The sequence below is a fragment of the Bombina bombina genome, chromosome 2, assembly GCF_027579735.1.
Source record: "Bombina bombina isolate aBomBom1 chromosome 2, aBomBom1.pri, whole genome shotgun sequence".
Lineage (NCBI taxonomy): Eukaryota > Metazoa > Chordata > Amphibia > Anura > Bombinatoridae > Bombina > Bombina bombina.
This window is the reverse complement of record NC_069500.1, coordinates 1,028,021,398-1,028,044,304: the sequence shown is the minus strand read 5'-3', so window position 1 is coordinate 1,028,044,304 and position 22,907 is coordinate 1,028,021,398. Positions and strand designations below refer to the sequence as shown.

Genomic DNA, 22,907 nt, shown 5'->3' with positions numbered 1-22,907 from the left:
GAGCACATAAAATAATTAACCAACCCGCCAGAGACTGCATGTGTACTGTTTTATTCATCACACTATGGAAGTTTCTATCTGTTTTTTTTTAGGTCCTCTTCACAGTAACCTGACCCCTGGAAGTTTGTAAATGAGACTTCTACCGAAGGTCATAACATAGTGTGTTTGTGTATTATGTATAGGCTGACCATATTGCCGCTTTAAAAAGGGACACATATGAAAAATACGGGCCGTTTTCAGGGCTGTTTAAAGAAATGGTTTTGTATAAGAACCCTCACATATGTATCTTTCATATGTGTTCCTTCTTAAAGCGGCAATATGGTCAGCCTAATTATGTATCACATTTATTTACTAATTAAACATATCAAAGGCTGAAAAAAATATCAAAAACTTATGAGCCAGCCACATAGTTAAAAGTCAGAAAATGTTTAAAGGGACAGTCAAGTCCAAAAAAAACATTCATGATTTAAATAGAGCATGTCATTTTAAACAAATTTCCAATTTACTTTTCCATCACAAATTTTGCTTTGTTCTCTTGGTTTTCTTAGTTCAAAGCTAAACCTAGGAAGTTCATATGCTAATTTCTTAGACCTTAAAGACTGCCTCTAATCTAAATGCATTTTGACCACTAGAGGGCATTAGTTCATGTGTTTCTTATAGATAACACTGAGCTCATGCACATGAAGTTACCCTGGAGTGAGCACTGATTGGCTAAAATGCAACTGAAATAAGAGGGCAGTTTGCAGAGGCTTAGATACAAGGTAATCACAAAGGTAAAAAGGGTATTTCTATAACAGTGTTGGTTATGCAAAACTGGGGAATGGGTAATAAAAGGGATTATCTTTCTTTTTAAACAACAACAATTCTGGTGATGACTGTCCCTTTAATGTATATAGATAATTGACAGACAACAAATATCACTTAAAGGGCTAAAAATGTGGCCAATTTTTGAAAAAGGGCAATACTGTACTTTTAACTCGAAGAACCCAGAGCAAACCACTGTGTGTATACAGGAGAGAATAGATCACAGAGGGTAAGGGGTAAAATGTCTGCTTTGCTTTGGATGAAGGACACAGAAGCAGAAGTGAGCCTCCTATGACTGCAGTCATTAAGATGTGCCCACTACGGGTTATAGACACATGCAAAATCATCCAAAAAACAGAAACCAAAATTCTATAGTTGTGACTCTTGGCTCTTTTCAGATTTGGCAAGCTTTTCCTCATAAAGATTACATTAATCTCACTTCCCTCTTTCATTTGAATTAAACGCTTATATGAAGGCTAGAGTATATTATTATAAAACTAAACCACAAATCCTAAAGATAATCCCATAAGCTTTAATGTGGGTTTTAAACAATAAGACCCATGGTTTTATTGGTGTATGGGGGTTCATATTAAAAATGGCAACGATATACTCTTACTGTTTTACATACAACTTGAACGCATGTTTTAGGTAAAATGTATGATTTTTGTTATGCCAAATTATACATCTGTTTGTAGTGGCACACAAAGTAAGAACATTTGTATATATTGCATGCTGTACATATTAAAATATTATAATTATACATATTTGCAGATTTCTAGAATATTACTAACTATGGGCTTGATCACAATCCTTCAGAAAAGCTCATCAAACGTTTTATATACAAATCTCTCCAGACTTTCATGGTGAAGTTTGTAGAAAACTCAATAATGTTTTTTAAACAACCTAGGTATTTATAAACTTAATGAAGGCACGTGAGTATGCGGAATATTACACATAACTAATTCTGAAACATAAAATACATACAGTATGACGCAGTGATAATTAGCAAGCATAACAGAATCAGTAACTTGCATGACTGGTTAACTGAATTTGGAACGGGCATATTTCTTTGACACGAGAGAACATACACACAAGTTCTAATTTAGGAGATCAGACATTCTTTGTAGTTGCTGAAGATTTGTGCTATTCCCAAAGCTTTAGGCTAAATTCCCCATAGTACTACAAATGTTTTGAGACAATACGTGATTATGTAACACGTGTATAAAAGATGATGTCTAAAGATGAGATCTTTTGACCCTTGCTGTGGGCTTTGGTAAAGTGCCCTGGACCATTTATGTTTGTAGTAAGAATACAAAGTAGCTATTTTACTGAAGGGAAATAAAGTAGCACAAATAGCATGTGTATGTGTATACTGCAAAAAGTGAATAATATAAAACTTATATAAATGGGATGAAAACACTCAAAACACCTAAAAGATCCTCCTTATGCACTGAAAATGCATGTTTCATACAAGATGAAAGATTACAAATGTTATTGCAATGTTATATGCTGCACAAATTCAATATGCCTTTGTATCACTCCTCTTTACAGTGACAATATTTTAAAGCCTAAATGTTGCATTAAATATAGTGTTCTTCTAAGGACAATGACCATCATATATCTATACAACAAGCAGACTGTGCTTGTATGAGGTACACCCCAATATATATATATATATATATATATATATATATATATATATATATATATATATATATAGATAGTTCTTCATAGTCTGTCATTTATGCTTATATCCTGAATGCCTGAGTAGCAGACACAATATGGGGGTCTTTCAGCATTCCTCCATAGTATGATGGGCACAGTTAAATCTTGATTATTATACCATCTTGCTATTTTATTGAATCACTTTTACCTTTTACCTATTGTATCCTTTTTTTTATTTCACATTGTCATTTCCATAAGTGCGATCAAAAGGAGAATAAATGTATTATAATAATATTGTATTCTATTATAACAAGAGTGTGTTTAATTTCTGTACTTATCCTTTACTTCACATATTCTGAACACTGTAAAGTATCCTCTGAGATACTTTTGGCGTAGTCAGCGGGATTCCATAGGATGTTTTGAGAAGTATTTGTGGCTTGGTAAAACTCTTTTAACTCAGTTAAATATGGCCCCCAGAAATGCTTACCAGAGCTGGACTTCTATTTCTTCTGCTTGCAACACGGCACCAGTCACTGGCTGAATAGAGACTGCATCTCCAAGCTTCACTTTCAGGCTTTTTTGTGTTGTTGCACCAATTCCAACTCTTCCCCCACACATACCTGCAACAGGCCATGCAGTACACACCTGGAGAGACAAACAATAAACTCACTACAACATTTAATCCTTTCACTACCGGGACTGCCAGACAAAAAAAACTTGCCCAAAATACCAGGGCATTTTTACAATTTTTGCTATCACTCTGTTTAAACAGAACTAAAGCCTTGTTTTTTTTATTTTTTTTATTTACCGATCAAATCTATATATATTTTTAAGTAGAGGTATTGATCTAGGCCCATTTTGGTATATTTCATGAAGGGGTTAATTAGGTAGCTTAAAAGGTTAATTTTAGCTTTAGTGTAGAGATTAACCTCTCACCTGACACTCCCCACTCCCTGATCCCTCTCAAACAGCTCTCTTCCCTCCCCCCACTGGTAACCCCCATCTTAGGTACTGGCAGCCAGTTTGAAAAAAATATAAGCCTTTTTTTTTTTTATTAAATATTTTTTAAACCTTTCCCCCTTACTATCATCTGCCATCTTAGGTACTGGCAGCTGTCTGCCAGTATCTAAAAACTGAATTTGTTTTCAAAATTGTTTATTTTTTATTATTATTTGTAGCTCCCTTTCTGTAGCGCAGTGTCCCCCCCACCCCCAATCTGTTTGTTAAGGGACCCCACACCCCAGATCCCCTTTTATGTGCTATAGCTGCACAGCCCCTTTAATCTTTTTTTCGTAGGTAAGGTCCTCCCACTCCCTCCCTCTCCTGCTGGACCACCCACCCGCCTTCACCTCCCACCGGCACAAGCAACTATCGTTACAGACGGTTACACACACAGTGTCACCGTCTGTAACGATCAGGCATCTGCCCTCATATGAAGCCGGAGCACCGATCTCGCTCCGGCTCCATATGAAGCAGATGCCTGAAGCTTCAGGAGCTCCAGATCTCGGCTGTAACTTAACAGCCGAGAGTGCTGGAGCCTCCTGAAGCAACAACATATATATATTCGTTGTGCGGTACGATAGATAAAATGCATATACGTCATATTTGGTGAAGGGGTTAAAAAAAAATTTTAAAGACAAAGTGGCTAAACAAATGCAGAAAAGAGTCACATGAACTGTGTACAGCAAATGATATATATTTAAAGGGACACTCAACTCAAAATAAACTTGTATGATTCAGAAAGAGCATTGTTTTAGTTTTAAGATACTTTCTAAATAACTTCCATTACCAAATTTGGCACAGTGTTTTTATATTCACACTTTCTGAGGAACAAGATCTTACTGAGCATGTGCACAAGCTCACAAGGTATACGTATACTAAGAAATAACAGAACAGCAACAAAATATATATAACTCTAAAAGTAATCTAAGTGGTGCAGACCCGATTCAAATATCTTTTTTTTTAAATAACAGATACACCTCCATACAAAAAAGAAAGGAAATTCAGCACTCTTTTAATGCAAAAAATATGAATATTTATTTACCATGGAAGAGTTAATATCAAAACATGATTATACGGATTTATAAATGATAAAAATACAAAATACATAGAACAAATGATATAAAGCATATGGAGTAAACAAGTAAACCTCAGTGCAACACCCTACTGCACCCAACCCTGAGTAGCAGGTAATGTTAGGGCAGAAAGCATTGGGATCTATATACTGAGGAGCTAAAGGAGTAGGTTAGTGCAAGCAAAACATACAAATGCAGGTAACACTGATCAGTTCACAAGCGCATAGTATTGCAGTTCATTCAAATAAGCACTATATGTGTAAGTAGAGGAGAGCATAAAGATCCCCCAGTAAAGCGCCAGCTTAGTAGAAGCATAGAAATCCTGAGAGCCGGTAACAACCAGCCCAGGGATCAAGAAAACATGCAGAGATAGTAACCACTTTTTCAAAGGCCCACGTTCCAAAGAAACAGGCGAACATGCAAGCAGCAGAAGCAGGAATCCTACACCGCCAGACATCCGTACGATACAGTCACTAAAGTCTGGCAGTTCAGCAGGGAAGGCAAGCAGCACAAAGTTCCGTACGCGTGCTTACGTATGCCGGTTCCAAGATCATACATACGGCTAATACAAGGAGCAAGGCTCAAGCGGATGCTCCCAACAGTGGCAGATAGCGGCTACTCAAAAAACAGCTCTGCATCTGTTTTCTTGATCCATGGGCTGGTTGTTACCAGCTCTAAGGATTTCTATGCTTCTACTAAGCTGGCGCTTTACTGGCGGATCTATATGCTCTCCTCTACTTATACATACAGTGCTCCCAATGCTTTCTGCCCTAACATTATCCGCTACTCAGGGTTGGGTGCAGTAGGGTGTTGCACTGAGGTTTACTTGTTTGCTCCATATGCTTGATATAATTTGTCTATGTATTTATATGTTTTTTGTATTTTTCCATCTTCCCCTCATAAGTGGAGAAATTAGTATAATCATGTTTTGATATTAACTCTTCCATGTTAAATAAATATTCATATTTTTGGAATTAAGAGGTCTGAATTCCCTTTCTTTTTTGAATGGAGGTTTACTTACCTGCTCATTTCTGGGGGGGGGGGGGGTTGTTTGATTTGTTTTTTAAAGTATACGTATACTAGTCTGTGATTGGCTGATGTCTGTCACATGATACAAAGGGCAGAAAAATGGGAGAAAAAATAAGTGTCAGAAAAAAGAAATCTACTGTTTTTTTGAAATTCAGAGTAGCTGTTAAATCATTGTCTTGTTATTATGTAATTCTACTGCATTGCGTGATCCTTCAAGCTAGCATAAGGTATTGGAAAGGGTTTGCATTGCAAGGGCAATTAGCACTATAATAAAAGTATATGTTTGCATTTTTTTAATGAACATTTTAAAATTGAGGCAATTCAAATTAGGCAAAATAATTATACAAGAATTCAACAAGGAGTGAACAAGGCAAGTACTTTTGTAATATTGTGTTTGGTGGGTTTCACCGATTCCCTTTTTGTAAAAATGCTCCATATCTTAATGTTCCTTTTTGCTACCTATTGTCTATACAACAAAGTATATTTTTCATTTACTCCTTCCCCCTTACCACCTGCATTATTGTTTGGCCCATCTTTTTTATCCTCACCTCACTTTTGCGTCCATGAGCTTCACACATTCCTAAACTCTCTCTCTTCCCTGCACCACATTCCAAAGACACACTAAATACTGCAAATACGTATCTAACCTTATGTCACCATACCTGTTGCTTATACTAGCTGCTGGTGATATCTCTCCCAATCCTAGTACCCCACAACTTCCTAATCGCGCCCACTCATGTATGCTTTTCCATAGACCTAGAGACCAGAACTCTGAAAACCTAACTCAAGTTCCTTTAGTATCTAAAGCCAACACCCCATTCACTGGTGCACTCTCAAACTCTCGATCTGTTTGCAACTTCTATCAACAACCTCTTCATCACCCACAACCTCAACCTTTTGGACCTCACAGAAACCTGACTCTCTTCTTCAGATACAGCATCCCCTGCTGCATTGTTACATGGGGGGGGGGGGGACTCCACTTCTGCCACACCCCTACATCTGGAAACAGACAAGGTGGTGTAGGTATATTACTTTCCAATCGTTTTCTTCCTTTGAAACCCACATAATTCGCTTTTATCTCTTCCCTTTCTCTACGTTTTGCAGTTATATAATCACCCCCTTGGCTCCTCAACCCTCTTAAGTTCTGTCACAATGGAAACACTCTCCCACTCACAAAAATAGACACTCCCTTGATCTAATTTTTAGCTATCGATGCACTATCTGAAACTTTACAAATTTCCCTGCTCCTCTTTCTGACCATCATCTCACTTGCAACATCATAGCACTTCCTACTGCTCTCCCTCCTAACCCTCTCAAACTCCACAGAAGCATTAAGTCACTAGATCACCAACATCTTTCAAACCTCTATTCTCTTCCATCTCCTCCTTTTTATGCTGTGACCAATCTATCTGTTACTACAACTCCACTCTTACATCCGTCCTTGACAACTTGGCATCTCCTACCATAGTTCGAAAATCACGCACTCATCCTCAGCCCTGGCATACTCCTCTAACACACTACATACGCATGTGTTCCCACACTGCTGAGCGAGATTGGATAAAATGTCGGTGTTCAGATGACTTTCTTCACTACAAGTTTATCTTGAACTCCGATTATTCTGCCCTTAAAGGGCCATAATACCCAAATGTTTAAACACTTGAAAGTGATGCAGCATAGCTGTAAAAAGCTGACTAGAAAATATCACCTGAACATCTCTATGTAAAAAAGAAAGATATTTTACCTCAAAAGTTTCTCAGTCTGTCCCAGGACAGCGGAAGGAGCGAGCTTATGTGCACTCTCATCTTATTTCCGTATTCAGCTTAAGGAAGTTTACAATGAAATCTCATGAGAGTTAAGTCAATTCTCATGAGATCACAGTAAAAGAGTTCTTGAAGTTCATTTCTTCATTTTTTATTTTTTTTACCTGCAGCTGAGCAGCAGTTGAATATAACTTTTTACACAGAACTTACTCTGATGAGCTGAGGAAATTGTGAGGTAAAATATCTTCCTTTTTTACATAGAGATGCTCAGGTGATATTTTCCTGTCAGCTTTTTACAGTTATACTGCATCAGTTTCAAGTGATTTAGCATATGAGTATTATGTCCCTTTAACCTCTCTAAGCAGGATTACTTCTCTACTCTTCTTCAAACCCAAAATATCCGTTCTCTACTTTTAATACCCTTCTCCACCCACCCCTACCTCCTATTACAACTTTTCTTTCAGCTTAAGATTGTGCCAGACACTTCAACATCAAAATTAATTCAATCAGAACCAAAATCATCTCTCAATTTACTATCAATCTCCAACCCCCTCAACCATTTACAAATGCCTAAAACACACAAAGCCACAAATTCATCTCTTTTGCCCCTGTCACTGAGGAAGAAGTTTCTGTTCTTAGATCTTCCTCTTATATCTACCTGTTCCCCTTGATCCCATCTCCTCACAACTACTGTCCTCCCTCTTACTGTCCTCCCTCTCTCCCATTCTTACTCCTCACATTTTCAATCTCTCCCTCAGCATTGGCATATTTCCATAAATCTCTTAAACATGCACTAGTCACACCTATCTTCAAAAAAACTTTTCTCGATACAACATCCCTATCCAACTACCACCCTACTTCCCTTCTCTCCCTTGCCTCAAAACTTCTGGAAATTTGTATATACATATTTATCACATTAAACTCCATCCTTGATCCATTGCAATCTGGATTTTGCCCCCAACACTCCAAAGAGAAAGCAATTAATCATTAAGGTTACTAATGACCTAATTACAGCAAAATGGAAAGGCCACTTATCTCTATTAATCCTTCTCAATTTGTCTGCAGCCTTTAATACTGTTGACCATCCTTTCTTGCTCCAAACCATCCAAACCTTTGGCATCTGTGACACAGCCCTCTCATGGTTCTCCTCCCACCTGTCTAACCATATCTTTAGTGTAACCTTCTCTGGCGCATCCTTTGCCCCTTTCTGTTGAGGTACCACAAGGCTCTGTCCTTGGTCCCCTTCTCTTCTCAATTTATAGGTCATCCTTAGGTTCCTTAATATAGCCCCACAGGTTTCAATATAATTTGTATACTAATGATACCCAAATCTACCTCTCTGCACCAGACCTAACCCCTTCCTTGCTAACTAGCGTCACTAACTGTCTTTCTAATATTTCATCCTAGATGTTATCTCACTACCTTAAGCTAAATCTCTCCAAAAGTCAGCTCCTTATTTCCCCCTTCTTCCAAAATCTTTCTATAACTGTTGATAATAACATTATCTCAACCTAGCATGCCTGATGTCTTGGGTCACACTTAACTCAGATCGTTCTTTCACTCCCCAAATCCGTTCTTTGGCCAATTCCTGCCATTTGCACCTTAAAAATCATCTCCACTTCCAACAAAACTAACTTGATAAAGAAATACCTCTCTAATATTGTCCTCCCGTCGGTTTCCCCAGACCAACAGCGGTCCCTAAATAAACCAATCTTGCAAGAAGAACTTTCAGAAGTAATTAAAAACCTCCCCCCCTGGACTTCCGGTGGGCGGGCGCAGCGAGTGGAAGCAGAGAACGGAGCTCCGCTGTTCTCGGCTCCTTAACTTGGGTAAAAGCCTAAGGTGCGCCCTTAAACAGAGCTGGATTCCTTGGCAGGGGTACCCAAACCTGCCCGGACACTTGACAGCAAGGGATCGGACATCGGATCCCCCCGCCGCAGAAGTAGCAAGACAGAGGTGGCAGAAGGCAGTTGCGGCCGCAGCTAAGCTGACACGCAGAGACCGCAAGGTAAAAAAGAGACTCACACACTTTCTAAGAACCTGGCGACAAATACCTGCACCTCGCCTAGAGCCAAGATACTTGGTGAGCAACTTGTAAGTCCAGGAGGGAGAGCAAATTCAAAGGCGGGAAAAGCCGCCATCTTGCCCTTGCTGTGCACTAAACAAAATAAAGCAGGCTGCAGCGCATCTGATGCACAATATAGAAGTGACTCTATTAATGCCTGCAGGCTAAACAGTTATTACAGACACAATTGGAGGGGGGACTTTGTACTTCTCATTGCAGCGAGTGGCCATTAACCCCTTGGGTGTTCACTTAACAGCAGAGAGCACCATTTAAACAACAGAGGGACAAAAACAAGCCGAGGGTCCAAAACACACAAGAGAACTGAAGTGTGATTTTGGAAAAAAGGGCCACACAAACTCACAAGCCAAACACCTGCTCATGGACACATGCCCTAAATGGCCTGAGGGTCACTGAAGGGCCCCCTCTCTTTACCTGCCCCCCTCCCCCTCCCCCCCTCTCTCTGAAAGCGCAGGTTCTCTAAACTGGGGGAGGCTTATCATTCATATCATTCTGTGCTGTTAGCCCAGGAAAAGAGACAAGACACAACCTGGGGAGAGACAACCCTTTGACCCAAAACCCCCCAGACCGCATCCCATCTGAGTAGTAGCATCACCCCCCCACAGCATGCAGGGCTAGGAGGTGTGGGTCTGCCCCCCCTGCTCACCTAACGCTGATTACATACCAGTATAAACCTAGTCCAAACTCCATCCAGTGGCCTATAGAAACCTAGTCACAATCTATCATCCCATATTAAAACAACAAAATTACTGCAGACACACAACATAGTTGGTGAACGTAACTGGGGACCCCCAAAGCTGTATGCAAAAATACTACCATTCATACATCAAGAAAACAGGAACAATGGCGAGCAGACTTAAAAATGCAGACAAAAAAAAGAACCATGGGGAGACACCACAAGCTCCTGTTGGGGCTGAAGAGGGGGCGAACTTTAATTCTATAGACACCCACCCCATTGTTTCACAGATCTCAGCACTGTTCCTACCAAAAATAGAACAACTGCAAACAGGAATGGACTCACTCACAACGGAAGTAAAATCTTTCAATGGCAGACTAACCCAAGTGGAACAGAGGGTGGCAGAGGGGGAGACCCGCCACAGAGAAGCTGCAGCTACCATCCAATCTTTGCAACAACAGACTGACCGACTATGGGCAAAAATTGATGACCTGGAAAACAGGTCAAGAAGAAACAACCTGCGGATAGTGGGTATACCAGAATCACTCCCGGGATCACAGCTTGTGGAGTTCGCAGAGATAACCCTACCAAAGATGCTGCATATCCCTCAAGCATGTCTCCCATGCACGGTAGAAAGAGCCCACAGAGTGGGTGACCCAAGAAGACAGGGGGAGAATAATCAACAGCCGCGTCAGATCATGGTAAAATACCTCAACTTCAAGGCGAAAGTGGCAATTCTCCAGGCCTACAGGAAAATTCCTTCCCTGGAATATGAGGGCAAAAAAATATACCTGTTCCAAGACTACTCAGCAACAGTTGCAGCCAGAAGGAAAGAATTCTCACCTTATTGCAAACAACTGATGGAGCAGGGTAGAGCGGCAGCCCTCCTGTACCCAGCGAGATTAAGACTGCAGACAACCAACGGACCGCTGTTCTTCGAGTCACCAAAACAGCTCAAGCTGCACTTGCAAAGAGAGGGAGAGCAACGACAAGCAAGAGAGCAAAGAAAGGATGCTCCTGATCCATAAAACCCAAAGCCCAAGACTGGGGCCACAGAAAGACACTGAAAAGAAAAAAATAAAACATCTCAAGGACTGGGACATATAAAACCATATCCTTTACAAGTGAGGGGGGGGGTGGGACTTTATCTCTCTGCTGAAAGCACTTTGCGGGTTGTAGAAACTGTTGGGGGATAGAAAAGGGGAAAATTTGCTGTTGTATTGCAAGACTTGTTGTTAACTGGTTTATTTAGCACTAGATAGCATCTGTCTGGCCCTGAGGCGCTGCCCCCTAGGGAAAAGAGGACGGACTTTGGTGACCGCAGTAACAAGTAAGTACAGTGCACCTTGACATACTCAATCAGCTAAGCACAGTATACCACACACGACTACATCAATACACAGTTCTAAAGGCATAAACTAAGCATACTACCCAGAGAACATGAAAATCACCATATGGAACGTAGGGGGGATAACCTCCCCTATTAAAAGAAAGGCGATATTAAGACACCTCAACACCAAGAGGACTGATATAGCAATATTGGAGGAGACACATCTCTCACAAATTGAGCATCAAAAACTCAGGCAGAGTTGGGTGGGGGAGGTGCTATACACACCATATGAAAGGAAAAGAGCAAGGGGGGTGGCCATCCTACTCCGTAAGGGTCTAAATTACACTACCACACAGACAGTAGCTGACGTTGAGGGCAGATACCTGATGGTCAACCTACAAGTAGACACGCAGCCCTTGGTGCTGTGTGGGATATATGGCCCCCAGACGGGGAAGAGACAGTTTTTTAATCACATCCAAAGCCAGCTCATACAATTCTCAGACCTCCCTATTATAGCGGGGGGAGACTACAATATTGCCCCACACACACCGGCTGATAGGTTCCGTAACCCCAATAGTGACACACATCCAGCACAACCATGGAAAGGATCCAAAAGAGAAACGCTAATCCTGAAAAACTTTTGTAGCACCCTGTCCCTGTCAGATGTTTGGAGAGAAAGAAACCCTGAGACACGAGACTACACATGCTCACACCCATCTAAAACCACCCTCTCCCGTATAGATTACTTTTTGGTATCCAAATTGCTATGCCCTAAGGTCAAGGAGATAAAAATAGATCCTATTACGCTATCAGACCATGCTCCAGTCACATTGGAGTTGCGTACTGACACCCCACAGAGAAAGACCTGTAGATGGAATTTTCCCACATATCTATACCATGATCTAAATCTCAGAAAACACCTGATAGGAGAGTGGCTAGTGTACAAGGACCTTAACACTCAACATATAAACAATGTACCCCTGTTCTGGGAAACTGCAAAAGCGGTTCTGAGAGGAGTGGTGACAGCCTACGCGATAAAGCTCACTAAAACATGCAGGAAGAGAGGAGAGCTCCTCTTGCGCCAGCTCCTTAACGCTAGGAACCAGTATCTAAGACACCCGACGGACCAGAACAGAATTAAATACAGAGACACTAAGGCCCTCAGAGACACGCACCTCATACAAACATCAGTTAAAGCCCACAACAGATTACAGGCTAAATTCTACCGTTATGGGAATCGCACAGGGAAGTTATTAGCAAGAATTACCAGACTAGATAGGAAACCTAATACTGTAACGGCCATCAGAGGACAGGACAGGATACTGACACAGGAATCAGAAATTCACAAGGCATTCATAGACTACTATTCTAATCTTTACAACTCCCAAGAAGTAAGTGCAGAACAGAAACAAAATTTCTGGAAAGACATGACTCTCCCACAGATAGAGGAGGAACAACTACACAAACTGAATGTCCCAATCCAGCCCCGAGAGGTCGCTAGAGCAATTGACATGCTGCCGCTAGAGAAAACCCCTGGACCTGATGGCTTACCGGGGGAATTCTATAAAATGCTCAAAGGAGAAACATCAGAAACACTCACGCTTTTGTTTAACGCAATCATGGAAGGGAGGGCAAACTTATCTAACAGATTTACAGAAGCAAATGTGACAATCATCCCCAAGCCAGACAGAGACCCCCTACTGACGTCATCCTACAGACCAATTTCCCTACTGAATTCGGACTACAAACTGTTTACAAAAATTTTGGCCAACAGACTTGCAGAAATACTGCCATCACTGATACATGACGACCAGACGGGATTTGTGAAAGGCAGATCCTCTGTCAAAAACATGAGAAAGCTACAGGTGGTGCTCTCACACTACTGGAGGAAAGGTAAACAAGACCAAGATCGGGAGGGTGAGGATGCTTGCCTGATACTTGTGGATGCCGAAAAAGCATTCGACAAATTACTGTGGGATCACCTGTTCACGACACTAGGGAAATTTGGGATACAGGGCGACTTCATGACAGCCATACGCACTATTTACAATGATCCTCGCGCAGCGATCCTGGTCAATGGCACGCCATCCAATACATTCCCGCTCCTGAGGGGTACGAGACAGGGATGCCCCCTGTCTCCGATCCTCTTTGACCTCGCACTTGAGCCATTGGCGATTAAAATTAGAAAAGACACGGAGGGACTTAGGATAGGTAAAGAAACGCTACATATATCCCTCTTCGCAGATGACATGATCCTATACACGCGCGAGCCTAGAAGGAATATCCCCTGTATAATGCGTATCATCGCTGAATTTGGCGAAATCTCAGGGTACTGCATGAACAAAGAGAAATCCGAGCTATTATGGCTACGGAATAGCAGGCCTGAGGTGCCACTTGGAGATAACTTTAAAATAGTTACCAATACATTCAAATACTTAGGCATCACGCTGGCTAGGGACCCCACTCAGTGGTACGACATCAATTTTAAACCACTTCTTAAAAATTTGAGACAGACACTCCTGAATTGGTCCACTCTACCGCTCACACTGTCGGGGAGAGTGGGACTAATCAAAATGATATTATTTCCCAAAATGCTGTATACACTACAGATGCTCCCAGAGCTGATACATAAACAAGATCTTAAAACACTAAATAGGGACATTACACAATTTCTGTGGAAAGGGAAAAAGCACAGACTAAGCTATCTCAAAATGACAGCTACGCCTGAGATGGGAGGTTTTGGACTCCCAAACATAGAACACTACAACTGGGCGGCTTTGGCTAAATATGTGATGGACTGGCTCCTAGATAAAAGCAACTTCACCAATCACAAATTGGAGGAGCAACTCATTACACCGTGGTCCCTGAAAATGCTTCCACACATGACCAGAGCTCAGGTTGAAGGGGCAGTTGGAGGCGCAGCCCTTTACCTCCACCCCATAAAAGCGTGGTGGAGGATCTGCAGGGCCTTTGGAGTTACACACAGGTGCACTGTCTATCTCCCACTGCGAGGCAACCCTGATTTCCAGGCGGGTTTCACTACCAAACCTTTTAAACAGTGGGAGGAATGGGGAGTAACGACCCTCCGACAAATACTGTCGGAGGACCAGAAAACTATTAAGCCATTCATTGACCTACAAACTGACTTCCACATACCTAGAAATCACCACTTCGCTTTCCTCCAGATAAGACACTACGTGCAGGGCCTTCTGAGGTCTGGGGCTCTGCCTGACACGGACTGTGAGGTTTATAAGCTACTGTCACTGACTAGAGGGGGGATGACTTCCATCTCCCACACCTACAGAGCCCTTCAGACACTACCCAATAGCACCACGAGAGACTACATTCAGGAGACATGGAATACACTGACTGACCAGTCAACCTTAGATCAGATCGTGGAGCAAAGTATCACGAAGGTGAGAAAAGCCTCACTATCAAGTGAAACCCGAGAATCACATATGAAGCTATTACACAAAGCATATATAACTCCTAGGATGTACCACAGGTGGAATCCAGACACCACTGGACTATGCCCAAAATGCTCACACCCCAAACCAGACATGTTACATATGATATGGCAATGCCCAAGACTTGCAAAATTTTGGGGAATGACAAGGAGTTGGGTAGAGAGGGTCATTAGGGACACATTTGAACTGACAGCGATCAGGGTTATATTCCTGCACTCACCGACAGAGGAACTACCTCACTCTAAATTTATTCACAACGTGATACTATTGGCCAGAAAACTCATTCTTAAGCATTGGATGACAGCTGACTCACCGAGCCTGACGCACCTGAAACTCGCTTTACAACAACAGATGGTATATGAGCAGATAGACACGCAGGGAGACATAACACTACGGGCTAAACACTTTCTGACCAAGTGGGAGCCCCTTATTGATAGCTTAGACCTTCAGCATCAGAAACAGATTATATACCCACTCAAGGACTCAGATTATGTACTACAAGCACAACTACATGGCAAATGGAACATCTTCCGGTAGCTAAACAACTACTCACCACATAGGAGGGAAGGAGACTGAGGGAGACGAACCCGGGGGGGGGGGCGCCTCGGGACGAGACTGCGAAACGCAGTCTTCACAAGATGAGAGAGAGGCGAGGCAAAGAGACAGAAGCTGATACTTTATGTTACTAGTTACTGATTAGAAGCTTTACCCTAAGTAGAAAAAGTTTATGTTTATGTTTATCGCTCTGGGATGAATGCCGGCTAAGAAAAGACTTTTATGAACTGGCACAACGCCACAATGATATGCAGACTTTCCTTAAACAACTATAGTAGAGAGGCGGGACAAGCTGGCAACCTACAGTCCATGGTTTATGTTTATAGGACCTAACACAGGCTTAGTAGAAGGGGAGGCCGCAGACAGGGGAATAGTAGAATCAGTTAGGATCAGGGAAAGTAGAATGTACTATAAAACCCAGTATTGCTATAGCGACTATGTTTTTTTTTTTGTTGTGATATGTATAAATTTCAATGTTCACACTCATTGTTGCTGTGGCGAGTATTGGAAATAAATAAAGTATTTAAAAAAAAAAAAAAACCTCCCCCCTAATAAAGCCCAGGCCCCCGACGGTTTCTCCGATCAATATTATAAAGTATTCAAAGACTCTCTCTCCCCTTACATGCGGTCAATGTTTAATTCGATAAACAAGGACAACCCCTTTTCAAGATCAGCATTGGAGGCACACATTGTAGTTCTCCCTAAACCAGGCAAAACTCCGGATACAGCACCAAATTTCCAACCGATATCACTACTTAATATTGATCTAAAAATATTTGCAAAGATCTTGGCCAACAGGCTTAATAAGATTCTTCCACATATTATTAACAGTGATCAAGTGGGGTTTGTCCCATCTAGAGAGGCCAAATATAATACAGTTAGAGCGATACAACTTATACATTACACCCAATCCACACAGACCCCCCCCCCATTGCGATGGTGACAGCGGACGCAGAAAAAGCTTTTGACTGCGTCTGCTGGCACTTCCTTCGGGAAATCCTACACAAATTTAGTCTGGGAGACTCCTTCATTTTTAAAATAATGGCTTTGTACACCTCCCCCTCCGCCAAAGTAAGGGTTAATGGGATAACTTCAAACTCCTTTCCAATATCAAACGGCACCAGACAGGGGTGTCCCCTGTCGCCACTCCTCTTCCCATGTGTGGTGGAGGCTCTTGCTACTGCCGTGCGCTCCAATGCAGACATACATGGGATGCAAATACAAAATACCAATCACAAAATCTTTTTATATGCGGATGACATCCTTTTTTGCCTAACAGACCCAGTTAATTCCATCTCCCCTCTGATAGCTGAATTAGATGCATTTTTGGCGGCCTCTAACTATTTAATCAACACATCAAAATCAGAACTCCTACTGATACAATGTAATGATTCTCTCCTTTCTCAAATTACTAAATTGAGACCTTTTCGTATTCAATCTTCCTCCTTGAAATACCTAGGGATACACCTCACCCCTTCAACACAAGACCTGTTTCAGGCTAACTACCTACCCCTGCAGACTACCCTGATAGCGGATATGTCATTGTGGAGATCGAAAAATATTTCATGGCTGGGTAGAATCAACTCGGTTAAGATGAACGTTCTTCCCAGGATATTGTATCTTTTTCAGACCCTTCCAATCCCCTTGCCCATTAAATACATACCAAATCTCCAGAATAGGATCTTAAAATTTATCTGGGACAAACGCAAGGCAAGAATAAACATCTTATAAGTTTGCCTACAAAAAATGGGGGGCTGGGAGTACCCAATCTGAAAAATTATAGAAAAGCCACTTTTCTCCAGCGCATAGTCGACTGGTTCACGAACTACAAACATAAAAAATGGGTAAGACTGGAACATGACATCACACAAACTCCACACCTAGGGTCTCTCTGCTGGCAGAACAAATCATGTCTACCTCGAGTAATCAATAATAACTTCATAATTCAGGAAACCTTTAGTGTATGGGAGAAAACTCTAAGAGAGAACCCTTTCCTTTCATCTAGATCTTCTCCTCTAACTCCCCTCACAGACAATATAGACTTTCCACCAGGACAAGGATGGGGGAAGTCAAAACATAAAGCACTACACCGGGCGATCATGACATATCAGCTAGGCAACGAATAAGCCTTCATCCCCACAGTTAGCTTAATTGAGAGCGGCCTCCACATGTTCTCGAACTGGTTTTTCCTACATCAATGTCACTCTTTTATTCTCAAACATCCAGATAGGAAAAATATACTATGCCCTATGACCCCCTTCGAATCTTTGTGTAAATCTTCTGACCCGACAAAACGCACTCTCTCATTAATATATTCCCTCCTACAAGCATCACCCCCAGGTTATACCCCTTACTTCATTGACCGATGGGCTGATGAATTAAATGTGGAAATATCACAGTTAGACATGACTCGCATATTCTCTAACATAACTAAAATGTATTCTTCTAGCAAACTCATTGAGACCAATTTAAAAATCATCCAACGTTGGTACCTGACGCCTTATAGAATAAGTAAATTATTCGCATCTGCCAGTGATAAATGCTGGAGATGCAAAACTTCATTAGGTACCATGGGACACATATGTCCCCTCATATAAACGTGCTGGGATACTATTATAAAGGTTATTTCCAGAATGTTAAGCATAGATTTACAGCTAGACCCACTCCTGTGGTTACTTAATAATATACCACATAAACTTCCAACCTACAAGAAAAAATTCATATTCATAGCCAGTAATAGAATGAAATCTCTTATCACCCAAAAATGGAAGAGCAGAGAGGTAACAACATTGACCCATTGGTATAGTAAATTCCACCAAATCCTAGAATTAGAGGAATATGCTTACATGCTACATAAACAAGAGCCCCTTTACATTCAGCTGAAAGCAATTTGGGATGCCTTCATACATGAGGAGTTTCAATAAACAACTACCACACCCATGTTGAATGCCACAGTACTTTTATAGATCGTTTCTTTTTTTGTTTTCTTTGATTTACTGTTCATGCCTTTTCTCTTGTTATTTTCTAGCTTTTCTCTCCGTTCAATTTGAACTATATCAGCTTCTCTTTGAATGTACCCATATCATTTCACTGTATATTTATTTTGTATTGTACTGACTTATTTCAATCATAAAAATAAAGCTGATTTGAAACCATCTCTACTTCCTTACACAAGACACAACTAAGATTTGAATACACTCTCTCATCATTTCCCACCTTGACTACTGCAACACCATTCTCTCTAGTCTTCCTAGCTTCCGTCTATCTCCTTTACAATCCATCATGAAGGCTCATCTTCCTTACATGTCGCTCCTTATCTGCTGCACCTCTCTGCCAGTCCCTTCACTGGCTTCCTCTAACCTCCAGAATAAACATAAAATCCTGACACTGACACGCCCTCAATATCACTGCTCCCCCCTATATCTCAGAACTTGTCTCCAGATACTCTCCATCCTGTCCCCTTCACTCTTTTCAAGACCTCTTTCTCATTCCCATGCACAGACCTTCTCTAGATTGGCCCCAATCTTGTGGAACTTTCTTCCTTGCTCCACAAGACTCTCCCTAGTTTTCAAAGTTTCAAGCACTCCTTAGACTCTACTGTTCAGGGATGCATACAATATACACTTTCCTACCTCAGTTCCTCTTCCCTTTTTTCATCCCCTAAACCCCCTTAGCATGTAAGCCTAAGAGCCCAGCTGTTTTGTAGATCACCTTCATGAGAGCCGATTACAACCACACAACTCTTGCCAGGGCCGTCTATCCCTTTGTCTCTCATAAATGCAACCTTTGATGACAGTGCTGCAGAATCTGTTGGCGCTCTACAAATAACTGATAATAATAAGATAGAGAATACATATGTAAACAACTTTACAGTTTTCTTCTTTTCTCAATTGTGCTTTATTCTCTTGGTATCCTTTATTGAAGGAGCAGCAATGCACTACTGGATGCAAGCTCAACACATCGATAAGCCAAATCACAAGAGGTAAATATGTGCAGCCACCAATTAGCAGCTTGCACCCAGCTACTAAGCCTACCTAGGTATGCTTTTCAACAAAGGATAACAATAGAATAAAGCAAGCAAGATAAAAGAAGTAAATTGGAAAGTTGTTTATAATTGTATTATCTATCTTAATGATGAAAGAAAAATGTTGGGTTTTATGTCTCTTTAATCTAGAAACAGTAAGGAGGGGGCATCTTATACTTTCCCTTACCATCTAAATAAATGAACAAATAAATAAAGAGTAGTACAATGCTCATAGAACTGTCCGTTTCTCTCATACAAAGCAGGGTTGCCAGGTAATTTACTATACTACAGGAAAGTTTTAATTTGTGAATAGAACAAGTGATTTAATATTGACTTACCATGGAGTACATCAATTTAGCAATGTTCATTTTAAATATATATTCAGGATTATAAATGTTCATAACAAACACATTATCAGTGTGAAATTGTATGTATTGTGATAATAAAAAAAACTTCCCCCAAACAATCATTAAATAATTACCTCCTGTCTGCCTTCTGCACTAGTGATCAGAACAGGTCGTCCAATACACAAAGAAGCTGATTTCATGCTATTAAGCCCAAGCTGGACAAAGGAACATCTGTAGATCTTGGGAACCTTGTCTTCCACTACAAAAAAAAAGAGGAAACAAAATAAGTTTATTTATATCTGATTTCAACAAAGTTTGAACACTCAACAACTTGTAATCACGTCTTAACCACATATAAACATAGACCATGAACACCATGGAGAAAACACTGTGACCCAAAATGCCTCCCAAACAGAGAAATTATGAAAAATGAGAGAGAGGAAGCGATGAAGTTATGTCAGATAATATAAATGTGAAATTGCAAATCCTGCAAAATGGAGCACATTCAAGGTATATGGTTTTTTAGCACACTTGGAGATTTCTCCATTATTAGGACAGTCATCAAAATGTCAGTAGCCGAGTAAATCTCAGTAGCTCCTAAACTTCCAAAGAAGGGCTACTATGCACTATAAACTAAACACTACGTTCCACCAAATTACCTTAAAGGACCACTCAACACAGTAGATTTGCATAATCAACAAATGCAAGATAACAAGACAATGCAATAGCACTTAGTCTGAACTTCAAATGAGTAGTAGATTTTTTTCTGACAATTTTAAGTTATGTCTTTTTCCACTCCCCCTGTACCATGTGACAGCCATCAGCCAATCACAAATGCATACACGTACCATGTGACAGCCATCAGCCATTCACAAATGCATACACACTTATTCTTGCACATGCTCAGTAGGAGCTGGTGACTCAAAAAGTTTAAATATAAAAAGAATGTGCACATTTTGTTAATGGAAGTAAATTGGAAAGTTGTTTAAAATGACATGCCCTATCTGAATAATGAAAGTTTAATTTTCATTGAGTGTCCCTTTAACCGTGAAGAATGGTGACGCAAATGCAATTCTGCCCTGTATTGACATAATCTGTATAAAAATGTCAAAGTAGCCATCTTCTCTTTACATATTATTGGGATTTAGCTGAAGAGGAGATCCAATTTAAGGTCACACAGATGTACAATGTTAAAGAACATACTTTACTCCCATTATTATATGTAGCCCTGGTAAAAAAAAAAAAGAAAAAAGGAAAATGCTCCGATTTCTCACACAATTTTATTATTGCACTATAGCTTGCATATAACTATGGATTTAAAGCAGAGCTCGACAACTTTGTACAAAACCTTCACGCCACCAACTTTTGGCCATCTCAACTTATTTGAAGTTCAACATAAAGAATAAAAAAGAAGAGATAGGGTCATTGAACTTGTACTTAAATGGTCAAGAAACCCAGTTTTTTTTCTTTCATGATTCAAATGGACCATACAATTTTAAACAAACAACTTTCCAATCTACTTCTAAAGTTGTTTGAATCATGTTTAATTTTTACTTTTCTATCACTTTAAACAGTATTATTATATACATCTATACAAAGATGCATTAATGGTAATGGTACAGGTTGAAAGTTTAACTATTTGATCATGGTTCCATTAAAGATGGCCTTAAGAAACTTTAATATATAAGTGTACACAATACTAAAACAAACACCCCCACCCCACTGGCCTCAACCATCTTAGGTACTGACAGATAGTCTGTCGTTATGCAGTGTAGGGATGATAGGCTTTGTTTATTTCTGGATTGTAGGTAACCCTCCACACCCACCCACCTCCCTGATGCCCCCCCCCCCCCCAGCTCTCTAACCATCCTACTCTCACAAGATGCCATCATCATAGGTAATAGCAGCTGTCTGTCAGTACCTAGTTTTATGGGGGGGGGGTTGTTTTTTAAGATTTCCAATTTAGTTTTTCTCTGTAGTGTAGCAGCCCCCCTTCTCTTCCCCCATAGAGCAGCGTCCCATCCCTCCCTCTCCCGTTTCTTTTCTGTAGCGTAGGGCTCCTCCCCCTCCCTCCAATTTTTAAAGATATGTACCTGCCAACACCAATGAAAAAAGGATGCCTTTTTTTCCCTATATTAAATGTTCATAAATCAATATAAATAACATATTTTGTATATTTTAAGTTTACATGAAAATAACAGCATCTGGCCCACAAATTAAAGTACAAATCTAAATATTTAGAAAAGTCCATCAACGTTATCCGTTCACAATTTCAAATATGCAGATTATGCATTTTCGTGATTCAGATAGAATTGTACAATTTTAAACAACTTTCCAATTTACTTGTATTATGTAATTTGCTTAATTCTCTTGGTATCCTTTGTTGAAAAATCAACAGTGCACTACTGGGAGCTAGCTGAACAGACAGGGTTACATGTCCTTTTTACAATCCTTACAAAACATTACAAATTATAAATATATGAGTAACAGGTAAAGAAATACATTTTGTCCTGTCTTTAACAAATATTTTATCATGGACAGCGCTGCAGAATTTGTTGGTTCTTCAAAAATAAAGTATAATAAATAATAATGTGGGAAATGGAGCGAGGCTGACCTATCACTCTCAATACCACTGTCTACATATGTCTGACATCTCTTAATTATCTTTAGTAAGATAGCTTAAGGATAGTATGAAATCCAATAATAAGTCCTATATATGATTACCAACAGATATATCTTACGTTTACCAGATTTAAAATAGTAAAATATTTCCATTAGAAGAAATGTATGTATCCTATTGTGTTAATCCTGGGGATCTTACACTAGGTTTCCCATTTATTACAACTAATTGTTTAGCTGCATTAATTAAGATTTGGCAAAGCTCACGTTTCATTTTACATTTAAACCATTCTATTAAAAGGGACATGAAACCCAAAAATTTTCTTTCATGATTTAGGCAGAGCATACACTTTTAAATAACTTTCAAATTTACTTATATTATCAAATTTGCTTCATTCTCTTGGTATTATTTTTTGAAGGAGCAGCAATGCACACTATTAGTTGTTAACTGAACACATGGGGTGAGCCAATGA

General features: G+C 40.3%; 1 protein-coding gene across 1 annotated transcript in view; it reads right to left on the bottom strand.

Moving 5' to 3' along the window:
- SPATA5 (spermatogenesis associated 5) overlaps window positions 1–22,907 on the bottom strand; it is a 1,265,813-nt gene that overhangs the window by 1,231,338 nt on the left and 11,568 nt on the right. The window contains exons 2-3 of the mRNA XM_053703628.1: window positions 19,950–20,074; window positions 2,957–3,114 (exon numbers count right to left, since the gene is read on the bottom strand). Coding sequence (XP_053559603.1) covers window positions 2,957–3,114; window positions 19,950–20,074 — 283 coding nt within the window. The remainder of the gene's footprint in view (window positions 1–2,956; window positions 3,115–19,949; window positions 20,075–22,907) is intronic.